This window comes from Sardina pilchardus, chromosome 16 (assembly GCF_963854185.1).
Source record: "Sardina pilchardus chromosome 16, fSarPil1.1, whole genome shotgun sequence".
In the NCBI taxonomy this organism is placed as follows: Eukaryota; Metazoa; Chordata; class Actinopteri; order Clupeiformes; family Clupeidae; genus Sardina; species Sardina pilchardus.
Window position 1 is genome coordinate 4,105,143 of NC_085009.1, and position 13,186 is coordinate 4,118,328.

At 39.5% G+C, this 13,186-nt stretch overlaps 1 protein-coding gene across 1 annotated transcript; it reads right to left on the bottom strand.

Annotated features, from left to right (window-relative positions):
- Positions 1-70: 70 nt before the first annotated feature.
- LOC134060502 (uncharacterized) lies at positions 71-1,429 on the bottom strand. The gene is made up of 4 exons (XM_062517233.1): positions 1,312-1,429; positions 962-1,108; positions 635-736; positions 71-379 (listed from the first exon to the last, which is right to left on the bottom strand). Exons 1-4 carry the CDS (start codon positions 1,411-1,413, stop codon positions 71-73), a joined length of 660 nt encoding a protein of 219 aa, XP_062373217.1. The 5' UTR covers positions 1,414-1,429.
- Positions 1,430-13,186: the final 11,757 nt, after the last annotated feature.

The following is a 13,186-nucleotide window of genomic DNA, read 5'->3' on the forward strand; positions in this document are numbered from 1 at the left end:
GCATTTGAAGGTTACATTGCAAGGGTTGACAACATGTCAAAAGACTTCTATTTGGCAAGAGACCATATTCTTAAGCTAGCAGTTTGTTCTTGAGGTTGTTCACTTTTGGGGTCAGCTTTGAACCGTCCAGCTCGAGGAGGAGTTTCTGGAAGACTTCAAACGTATATTTGAGCTCCTTGGGATAGGCCAAATTTACAGCATAGATCAACCCAAGGAGCATGGAGCAAGCCCTTGCAAAGTTGCCCAGGGCGGTCAGAACTTTCAGGCCCTCTACCACGATACCAACGTCGTCTGGACCTTCTGATGTATTCGCCTTGATGGTGTAGATTTTAATCCTTTGCACAGCAAGGTCCTGTGACACACTGTCTCCATCAGTATCCTGAAACAGCAAGAACATTGTCCATTTCAGACTGTTCAGAAAAAGGATTCGGTCCCAATTTGCTGCTTTTGAAAAGAAAACCTGGAATTGTCATAGCTGCATACAACATAACCAGTGGACATCAGTGTTTTAGAAAGTGATAATGTAATTGTACAATATATGTTCTTGCAAAGCTATGCAAATAACATGAACATGAGACAAGAATCATGAACAAGAGACATGAATGTAGAAGTACAAATATGTACTTCAACTTACATCATACTCTTTAAGGAGATGATCTAAAGATTCCCCAAGGTACACCACCAAACATCGGATGACAACAGCTCTGGTCACATTAGTGGTAGGATTGGTTGGAGCCTGAAATGAAAAAAATAAACATTATTCAAGGATAAAAAACATCCAATGGCAAGAGTTTGTGAGTGGAGCTGAGCGGTGTGAATATGTTGCCACCCGCTTAAAAGGCTGTTCACTCGGCTGCTCCTTCACTCAAATTCAAATAAAGTAATATGCAAATGATATTCCAACCCATTCCTAACCCTTCCTTTAATAAACTATTAGCTAACATAACTCATTAAAGGGTACCTTGAGTAAGATTGCCTGCAACCTCAACCCCATGGTTCCACCCTTGGATTGGAAGAGATTCACAAGCTTCGGAGTATATTCATCCAGCTTGGCCATGAACTTTGACTCAAGATGCACCATTGTGATTCTGTAAAACTCATCCTGAATCTGAAAATGAAAAGAAACAAATGTAGATTATACTTCTTACGTTTTAAAAGCAGGAATAAAATAATAGTGGTTCTGGAATTTCATCTTGAAAAATGATTTGAAAGTATCAAATATGCTAAAACCACCACTGCAGTCCATCACAATGGATAAGGAATATTTGAAAGGAATATTATGCAAGGAATTAGCATGCATGTGTAACTCACTTGAGATGCCTCAAATAGAGCAGGCCATCTGGCATTGATGTCCTCAATCCTGGGTGATTGGTTGACAATTTCATTTTTTCTGTGTGCAAATGTTTTCCCCATTTTTTCTTTTATCACTTTGCTGTTGTCCCTTTTCCTTACTTCAGTGAGTAGCTGAATCCTCTCTTGTTCTTGACTTTCTTCATTCTCTCCTGCCGGGTAAGGGGGGAGGTAGTTTACTTCTGCCTTTCTAGGCTTTTTGACATTCCTTGCAGACTTCTGGTCAGCAGGGCTTTTGCGTTTGAGTGCATTGCACACAACTTCAGGAACTCCGAAGCCTCTAAGTTTAGTGCGATAATTTGCCATCTTGTACTTTAAGCTTTGTTGCCAGCCATAGAAACCTGAGAATGAGCCTGGTTCCTTGAGAAATGGATACTTCGTGCAAAGTGCCTCAGCAACGTCACTGATCTGTGCACCTGATGGATATGCTGTATATGTATACATAGTTTCAGACAGTTTCTCAAGTATGTCTGCCTTCACCTTTGAAGTATTCAGAAGAGTTCCATTCTTCTGATAGTCTTCAGCTGCTCTCTCAAGGCACATCTCAGTTTCATATGCAAACTGTGGAATAGGGAACTCCTTTGGCCAATGTTGGCATCGCTCTGTGGAACTTTTCTTGGGCAGGATAACAGTAGACGCCTGTGAGGACACTGATCCAAAGGATGACTCTGAACTTAATGCAACTGACTCTGCATCAGATCTAGAATCACAGTCAGTTGATTGTTGACCAATGGAACTGTCCAAATCATCTTCAACTGGAAACAGGTCAAGAATAATTTGGTCAGCCTTAACAACCTTTATGGTGTCCTTGTGTTTGATTTGGTCACTTCTATGGAGGGTAAAGAAATCTTCAAACTCGGAATCCAAATACTGGAGACTGAACTCAACAGATATTCCAAAGGTCTCCTTCACAACAGTTTGCAGTTCCTCCACAGTGGATGGGATCCCTGATGGAAGGAGCAACTTCTCAATCCGGTCCTCAATTACTACTCGTAGCTTTGCCTCCATCTTTGCCTGACAAAAGTGAATAGACAAAAGTTTACATGTTAGAGTGGACACACAGAGATTTGTGATAGAGAAAGCCTGTATGTGACAGGAATAACTGATAATTAAACTCAAATAAAATATGGTTAAAATGATCTGTTTCATCTGGTAAATCTGTATTTGGTCTTTCAAAAAATGTAGATGTATTGGTTAATATAAATCCATTTCAAGAACCTTACATTAACAACAGATGTGACGTTTGAGTGTAACCAAACGTTTTCCTCCCACACTGTAGGCTGCCAAAGGGTACACATCACTAAGTTTCTGCTGCTCCACAATACACAATTTCCCAGTGTCCTCTAGCTGAAAAGATCTGAGATGCTCTTCATACCACATCTTTTATCCACAAGAGGAAGAGGGACACATCGTCACAAGAACAGAAACGTAGACCAACACGTAGAGGTGGCAAACGACACAAGAAACGCAAGACTACGGCCCCTGCCACGGGCAAAGTATCCAATGTAGTAAACCTGTCCAAGAGACTGCTCGACATTGATGAGATTGCCGTGTTGGAAAAAGGCCTGTCTTTCGTCCCTTCTAAAAAAGCTGACCCATTCACGACCAAAATTGAACTTTTCAAGTTTTTTCGCTCTGTAAAATTGAGGGCATTTTTTACGAGAGACACCGATCCTATTGTATCTACTCTATCGACTCCAGTGAATCAATGTGATTTAGAAAAGAAACGATCCTTTAGACCTAAAAGTTCATTCATGCCTCCTGTCTTTAATCCATCAGTACAGACCTTTTGCCGGTTGGTTGATCAGGAGGTATGTGACTTATTTACATCGAACAAAGACTCTATTTTTTATTCCAATCTATCTAACAATGAGCGCACAGCACTATCCAATCTTCAGAAGGATGATTCAATTGTCATTAAACCTGCTGAGAAGGGAGGTGCAATAGTTGTTCAAGATAAGGAGTCATATCGTTTGGAGATTTTGAGGCAGCTCAATGATGTAGAATTCTACTCTCCGCTGACCAGCGACCCCACAATACGGTTTCAGAGCAGAATAAAGAGCACTCTTCATACCGCTTTAACGAATGGTGACATCACTAAAGAAGAACATGACTTTCTGCATCAAGAACACCCTGTGCGGCCGACTTTTTACACACTGCCTAAGATACATAAGAAGTTTGAAGACTTGGTTCCTGGTCGCCCTATTGTAGCGGGCTGCCAGTCTTTAACTGAACCCATCTCGCAGTTTGTGGACTGTCATATTAAATCATTAGTCTCAACCTTACCATCTTATTTACAGGATACGACTGATTTTCTGAATAAATTGCAAAATGTCGTGATATCTGAGAATGACTTGTTGTGTACGATGGATGTGACCAGTCTATATACCAACATTCCCCATGATCTAGGCCTATGTGCTTTAGAGAGTTATCTTGCATGCAGAGAACATGATCAGCCTTCAACTAAATCTCTTTGGGAAATGGCACACATAGTTTTGACAATGAATTACTTTAGATTCGAAGAGACCTTTTACCATCAAATCAAGGGCACAGCCATGGGTTCTCCCTTCGCTCCCAATTATGCGAACTTGTTCATGGGGAAATTCGAAAGTGACTTTGTTTATAAAGACAATGAGTTTGGTCAATATATTAAATGTTGGTTCCGATTCATAGACGATATATTCTTTGTTTTCAGTGGGACGGTTGAGCCTCTGCTTCATCTCCATACGTATTTAAATTCAAGACTTAGCTCTATCAAATTTTCCCTTGAATTTAGCATGGATAAAATATCATTTTTGGATGTTGAAGTTCAGAAAGTTGGGAAGACTCTAAAAACGACAGTTTTTCGCAAGGTCACTGACCGAAATAGCTTTTTACTTTCTAGTAGCTATCATCCACCCCCCATGAAGAGAAGTCTCCCTTACAGCCAATTTTTACGTGTTCGCAGAATATGCGACACTGATGAGGATTTTGAAACCCAAGCCAAAATTGTTTATGATCGTTTCCTTGAAAAGGGTTATGCAAAAACAAATTTAGACTCCTGTTTACAAAAGGCCTGCAGCTCTGCGCGCAAAACTCTTCTGGAGAAGAAAGCTAGGACTGAGGAGGCGCCGCAGCTGGTCTTCGTTAATACTTTTTCTCCGTTTTCTAGCAATATCAAATCAATTGTTAAAAAACATTGGCATGTTCTGTCTAGTGATCCACAGATAGGCCAGTCCTTCAATAATACTCCTCGTTTCGCCTATAAAAGGTCCCGAAATTTGAGAGATGCATTGGTCAAAGCTGACGTGCACACTGCATCCTCCAATTGGCTCTCTAATCTCCCCCCTGGCAATTTTCCCTGCCGTAACTGTGTCAATTGCAATGCAATGATAAAAGGAGACACATTTGTACATCCACGCACCGGCAGGAAATTCTCCGTGAGAGGGAGAATATCCTGTCGGACGCCCTTTGTCGTTTACCTGTTGAAGTGCCCGTGCGGCTTCTGTTATGTAGGGAAAACCACCAGAGAACTTCGTACACGTGTCACTGAACATAAAAGTAACATACGAAATAAAGATGAAAAATCCCCAGTGGCAAGACATTTTAATAACAATAATCATGATATTTGTATGCTGAAATGTCAGGGCATTGAACTTGTACATAAGCCTAGGAGGGGTGGAGATAGGGGGCGTCTCCTGCTTCAGAGAGAGGCCTTTTGGATTCATGAACTGCAGACAGTCCAACCTGGTGGCCTTAATGAAGAACTGGCCCTACAGTGCTTCCTCTGAGTTTGTTATTTCATGTTTTGTAATATATTTTGCTATTTTTTTATTTTAATTTTTTTTCTATTTTGTATAATTGTTGACTTGCATATTGTCCTATTTAGGCACATTATTGATAAAATTCAGAATATTCATGTTTGCTATGACTTGTGCGCCTAATTGGCAATTTGGTGACGTAACCTATCTGTACCTGTTATTAGTTACACCTGCCCTATCCTCCCCAAGACGCTGAGGACAGCTGTTAGCCGAAACGCGTCCGTCTTGGTTCATGCTTTCAAGTCAATAAAATAATAAGATTTATTCGAGAGTGCGTTTATTTTGCTTTATACTAGTTTTTGTTTTTACGCACCCAAAGACTCTAATATTCGGAGTTTGAGCGCATCCGCTTTTCAGATGCTCTTCATACCAGGCAGCAAGTAACTTCACAAAAAATGTTACAGAATTGTCCAGTATGGCTATCTGAACAATCTCAGCAAAGTCTGGTAATCCACCAGTAGAGCCATATGACAAAATCATCCCAACAGTGTACCGTGTTCCATAGTAGGTGACTGTGTTCGCTAACTGCACAGTAGATAGAAGTGGGGATGTTTCTTTTAGAGCTTCCTGTATGTCTGAATGCAACACATCTAAAGATACATCAGATATTTTTGTGACACACAATGGCTGTTTTCCAACATCTGCACGAGAGTGGTATGCCATCATCAGCTGATGTCTTGTAGCAAGGGTCAACAACACATTTTTGAAATTGTTAGTGTGTCTAACAACCTGCTTAAAAAAGCTGTGTTTCGCCTCAAATCTCATAGTCCATACACCAACTAGAGGCCCATAACCTTCAATCATGGCAGGGTAGTGTTCCAAAAAGTGGTGTTTGGGTGTCAGTTTAGCTTCAGGAAAAGCAGCTAAGAATTGCTGACGATGTTCAGATATTTTAGAGTCGAGGTACGCAATAGTTTCAACTGTATGAACAGGGGCTACCACCAATTCAACTATGTCTTTTAAAGTCAGGAGAACCTGCCAGGCAGAATCACCATAAGGTACCCGCGAACCAACAATGAAAGGCAAGAACCTGATTAAGGCCCAGTTTTCATGGGCATTTCCTCCTATAGTTCTGCGATTAACGTAACTTTGAGGGATTACTTGGGGGCAGTTAGCTTTGTCTGAGCCCTTAAAGGGAAAACGTCTGATTAAGTCATTGAGTTCAGCCAAATTGAAGTACTTTTTCTTGGTAAAAATCTGAAAACACAATGCTAATTCCCTTGGTATTATACCTTCAAAAAGGTCATGCAGTACATCTGGTGGATATCCACGGACAAAGTGGAAATGATTTAATTTATCGGTCAATGGACACTGGCGCTTAACACCAAAACAATGCAGTAAATCAGGATCTTCTCTCACAGTTTGCACATGCAAACTATGGTCAGTTTTTGTCCGAGGTGGAAACACCCCTGTACGCACTTCATGTGTTTGGTACTCTGAAGAATGTCCAAGACAAAATCTACAGATGTACGGCCCTGTGAAACTCTCAACTAGTCCACTGATAGAATGTGCACCGAGATTATCAGCCACAACACTGTGCACTGTGCCCCTAATATTTTTTCCAACACTAGAAATGAAAATCCCTTCATGTTCAAGAGTGGCGAGATCTTTCAATAGTGGTTCCAAAATTTGTCTGTATTCAAACTGTTTGACATCAACAGCTTTACAAAGTAAAGCTAGGTGTATCGATGTTAACACAGATTGCAATTTGGATGGCAAATTCCCCAAAACCCAATAAACAGCTGTTATTTTATGCTTATTTCTTGAAGTCCCAAGTGGGTTACAAACCTCAAAATCATCCACATAAAGGATTATAGAGAGACGTGTTTCATCTCCAGCATTGAAGTCATTCTGCTTGAAAAACTTGCCATCAAAAATGGACTTAATATATTGAGTACTGTTTGAGTTTCTGGATAAGATTTCCTCTGCAATGTCTTTATTCTTTAAGACTTGCTGCAAAGTCTCAAGAATAGGCACATATTGAAAGGTCTTGTTCTTCTGAGAATCAAGAATATATTCAACACTATCAACACACTGGAAGTGCTCCTTAAAATACCTTCTTCTCTTAAAAGCTGAAGCAAGTGGACCACCTTCTCCAAGTGCTGTACTAATAGGATGCAAGCTACACAGCTGTTCGGCCAAGTCAGTTATGATGGTCTGGTCAACAACACATTGATTAGACAACAATGCTGAATCAATTATGTTTCTAACAACAGCAACAGATGCTGAAGATGAAATGAACTGAAGGTCTTCAACCAAGGCATCAACACACTTCCCTGAAGCATTATAGATGGTCTCTAGCTTCAGTAGAAGTAAGCCAATTATTTGAATAACTAAGTCTGATTCACTTTCCTGGTCAAAATGTAAACTAGTGTCCTCACCATCACTGGTCTCTGGTAAATCAGAGGGATCAACAATCTGACTATGTTGACTCTCATATACGTCTTGTCTGAAATCACTCAAGGAATATGATTTGTGTTTTCTGCTTTTGTGTTTCAGGAATGTATTATATATATTTGTCCTAAAGTCACATCCTTCAAATACACAAAACACAGTTTCATGGATTTTCAGATGATTTCCAATATGCTGAAAGTAGTCCTTCTCTGCAGAACAACAAACATCTCAAACTAAACACTTAAAACCAGAGATAAGTCCTGACTGTAGACTTTCTTTAGCTGCATGGTATCTGGATAAATGAGTGCGAAGAGCAGTCTGCGTTTTAAATGTGCAAGGGCAACCGTCATGTAAACATGGCTGGGATTGACCACGACTAAATGTTGCGTGCTGTAGTCGGTAATGCTTTAGCAGATTCCCTTTGGTAGCAGACAAAGACCTGCAGATCTTACACTGCCATCCCATTGGCCAAAACCTAAAAGAACAGAAAGGCAAATAACCATGCATAAGATATAGGCCACTACATATGGTTATCTAATCACAGGACAGGAGGACAATAAGAGAACACTTGTTTATGGGTACAGAAGTGGCCAGAGAGAGCTCTGATGATACAGAACAATTTAAATAACACAGCAGCTTATGCAGACCAAGTTAAATGTAGACGTCCAAATATGGAATGATGGTAGGCCTACACCATAAAAATTGTGACTGTTCCCTGTACCATAACGTCAGTAGGCCTAATGCAAATGGCTAAAAAGCAAAAACGAATACAATATGTCTAAACTAATACTGACCCAAATTAAACCTACTGAACAAACACTTTATGTTTAAAAGGTTGACTAACAAAAAACGTATTCCACTAGTTCCAAAAGTGGACGGTTACTGAGCTCCGCATGCAGATGCAGGCTACAGTAGGCCTACGCCTATCACAAGCAGACGAAGCGCCTCTCTCAACTTGGGTAAAAAAAAAAAATCAGTTTGAAAGCAGAGCGATGCTGCAGTGCCTGCAGTCTTGCGCGCCCAAGTGAAAAACTAGACACGGCTCCACTGGAGTGTAGACTGTGAACAAATCGAAACTACATGTCTGTCTGATAGTGCCTCAATAAAAATGGAATTAGCATTTCAGCCAGACTGTCCATGAAAGGTTAAAAGCAGCGCACGCTGCTAATTGTTTCAAATTGAAGCGAACCCCCAAGCTAAAACAGTTAGCGTTCTTTTAGCAACACCCATCACCCAAAGACGTTACTCAGAAAACAAAATGTTGTAAATGTAACTCGCAAATGATTCACCCGAGAGTAGAATGTAGGGCCTACTTGCTAGCTAGCTAGCTTGTAACGTTGGCAAACCTCTGGTTGAGGCGAGGACCGCGAGGTTGTAGCAGGTAGATCGAGCTACCGTGCAGCAGCCTAGGCCTATTATTACTTCATGCGTGGAAACCAGATGGACTTGTTCTATTTTTTCTAGCCAGACGCTGTTCGGTGCTTTATGCCTACGTAGAAAAGTCAACTAGCTGAATCACCAGAGTTAGCTACACCACAACAAACATACCCTAGCAAACTTCCCTCAAAATATTGTTGGACCAGTGCGTAGGGATAATAGGCCTAGGCCAACGTTAAGTTTATAGCCTAAAACTATGAGAAAAGGCATTATGAACAGGTTTTACCTTTGGGACAACTTCGATGAAATGGCGACGTCCATCCATATTAGTCAGGGGGCCAATTCTGAAAAGGGCTTCCGTTAAGACTTTTGCGGACATGTTTTGGTACAAGCGGTCACCCTATTTTTTTTAGTTAGAAGACACCCATAGGTAAGATATTATGGTGGTTGTCAAGCTAAAAATTATTTTTTTTGACTTGTGCAAGCAATTTCAGGCCAGTTTTTTGGTTTCCTGCTCAACATGACATGCCAACGATAAATGTTGAATATCTCCACAACCACAAGGACCATATAGATAAAAATGGTATCGAATGAAAGCTAACACTCGTGGGATGTCTGCTGAAGTGTCAGAATTAACATTTATTGTACAGTATAAGAGACAACAGACCTAGAACATGAAAAAAACAATCTCCGCCTAAAGAGAACCAGTTTTCAAAGTGAATATCAGATTGGAAACATAACATAGTATTCCAAAACCTCTATCAATCAGTACCCCTATCTATGGGAATGAGTCAAGCCAAGTTTAAGGCTTGTAGGGAGAGACAGTGCACTGCTGCACATGTTGTAATACTTTAATGTTATGGTGAAAATGTAGAACTGTAGATGGTGGTCTATGGTGCTATTTGACTTCATTAATGTACCAGGTTGTGACAAATTATGTTTAATGGACATATCACTATAGTTATCAATTCTACCCAAACATAACTGCTCTCTCAGTTCTTTAGGATTAGAGGTTAGTAACTAGTTAGCAGTAATAACTTTGTAATAGTCGTATGGCAAAAGTATTTTTCCCCATCCAAACAGTGGTGCTCGGGTATAGGCAGCCAACAGAAGAAGGCACATGAAGGATGGCATGCTTTCCCCCAGCTTTTAACCACAGAGGTCAGGTGCTTGGAGCTTGGTGAGTACAGGTCAGGTGCTTGGAGCTGACGATATGTGAATGTGAGGAAAGTGCAAGTCAGTGCAGTACCAGGCAGTGTCGATGTCCCTGACCAGGACTCAGACTGAGCACATGGACATGGTCCCTGGGTACCTTCTGTTGGCTGCCTACCTGAGCACCACTGCTTGGCTGCACTGTAAAACCCGGGAAGTTAACTTAAGTGTAAATAAGTCATTCAGCTTAGTTATTTCTATGTGTGTAGTTTGTGTTGGGATAACTTTAAGGAGTCAAGTAAACTATACTCATTTTATTCACCTAATTTCAACTTGAGTAAAATACAGTCATGGCTGAAAGTGTTGGCACCCATGTTAAAGTTGACTAATAAGAGGGATATAAAATCATCTTTTGGAAATTGATCTTAATGCCTTAAGTAATAAAATTAGGAAATATCCAACCTTTAAGGACACCAACTTTCTATGTGAATGAATAATGTATCATAAATAAATAAATGTATTGGCACCCCTATGTAACCCTATGGGAATTTAACACAAAGGGTTAACATAGGGGCAGGCAGATTTTTAAAGGCCACTTATTTATTCATGGATTCAGGATACTATGCATCCTTATAAAGTTCCCTTGACCTTTGGAACTAAAATAGCCCCACATCATCACACACCCTTCACCATAACTAGAGATTGGCATGGTGTTTTGTTCAGTTGGCCTATTAGCTGGTTTGATTTGCATTGAGTTCAATGAGCATCAAACAGGCTAATAGGCTAACTGAACAAAACTGAACAAAACACCATGCCAATCTCTAGGTATGGTGAAGGGTGTGTGATGATGTGGGGCAATTTTAGTTCTAAAGACCAATGGAACTTTATCAGGATGCATAGTATCCTGGATCCATGAAATAAGTGACCTTCAAAAATAAATATCTGCCTGCCTCTATGGGAGTTGAGAACATAGGGTTAACATAGGGGTGCCAATACGTATGACCCCAGTCTTTTAAGGAAGAATATTTATTTATTCATGATACATTATTCATTGCATGGGGTGCCAACACTTTCAGCCATGACTGTATATGCCACTCATTTCAATTAAGTAATCATGGCAAGAAGTATATTCACAATAAGAAATGGCTGACCACACATTACATTTCCCAGGATGCCACTGTCCATAGTATTCTTAACACATTATCACATATTAATCTTGACTGAAATTGAATCTTCAATGCAAAAGTTAAACTATATTTACGGCTATACTATAGCTGTTATGTTATTGTGTTATTTACATTGACACCACACACCATCAAGCAGATGACTATCCACAACAGACTTGGCCTGTGGGCTGATGTTAAAATCTTAGATCATGTGTAATGCTTCTGACAGACGTAATGATAATCTGAAGATACAGTATATCATGATGGCCAGTACTGCCATGGTGATAAATATTATGTTTCACAATTACCATCATTCTGCAGTAATCCTATTCATTTAATAGAAATTTAAACCTATAAAAAAAATCCTGAAATCCTTACTCCTGAAGCTCATATCCTGTCCATAAGAGGGGTAATATAGTTACTCAATGTAAACATGCATAATGTGTCTGTATATATCTCCCCAAGAGACAATGCAGACAGACAACAGGAGTCTCAATCACACCATTGGGATACTCAACTTTGTGTCACTTTCAAGTGACTATAGGTCAAAGTCAAATTGGGAAACGCAATCAACTTTGCATTAGGCCAAGAAAGTGTGAACTTCAAAATGTTCTTTATATTTTGAGAATGGGCTTCTCCTTAATGGTATATCTGATCATATTCTGAAAATCATCAACACAATATTTTTGCCCATCACCTGGTAAACAGTAAGAAGCCACAATTAACAGCTAAGAGAACAAATACTTAGAAAATCAAAGAAGCATTTACCCATAATCCATAGAAAATAGCTCACACATTGAGTACATTGCATTTTTTCGTGTGTAGGCCTACATAATTCTTACTTGTCATGATGACTTACTTGATATGAGTGGAAGAAAATAATTCACTCAAGTTGTTATAAGTTGAATAAAATTAGTGTAGTTTACTTGACTCCTTTAAGTTATCCCAACACAAAATGCAATACATACTGTACAGTATACTAATAACTGCAGTTGAATGACTTATTTACACTTAAATTAAATGAGTTGCCAAACTCAAATGTCAAGGCATCCGGTTTACTCAAATAATTTCAGATAAGTTAGCTTCCCAGGCTTTACAGTACTCAAATAATTTGAGTTCAGTTAACTTCCCGGGTTTTACAGGGGAAAAACATACCTTTGCCATACAACTATAACAAAGTTGTTATTGCTAACTAGTTACTAACCCCTAACCCTAAAGAAGTGAGAGAGCAGTTATGTTTGGATTGAATGAATAACTATAGTAATATGTCCATTAAATATAATTTGTGTCACAACCTGGTATATTATAGAAGCTAAATAGCACTACACCACCATCTACATTTTTTCACCGTAACATTTAAATATTATAACTTGTGCAGCATTGCATGTCTCTCCCTACAAGCTTTTAACTTCGTCTTGACAACCACCCTGATATCTTGACTATTTGTGTCTTCTAACAAAAAAATAAAAAAAATAGGGTGACACTGACAGCTTGAACCAAAACATGTCTGCAAAAGTCTTAACGGAAGCCCTTTTCAGAATTGGCCCCCTGACACAACAGTGGCCCTTGTGTTGTGATACTCTTGTGGTATTTATTGATCATTATTTGTTAATGATCATGCTTGTACACAAGTTGGATTATATTGCACATTTGCCCAAAATTACAGTAGGTAACATGGAAGAAAAAGGAAGCACTTTGGGGGGGAAATCCGCTTTTTCCATTTTTAAGAATATAGTGTTAAAATGGACAAAATAACATTTTCTAAGCTGACAACCTGTCTAGAACTCATGTTGAGGGGTTAAATATCAATACTGGACAGGTTGTATGCTTGTACCAAAAAGTGTCCGACAAAGTTTTAATATCAGTTTTGGCCCCCTGACTATATGAGAGAAAAGTCTTGGAAGGAAATATAAATAAATGATTAAAACAACAATCTCCCTATGAGTA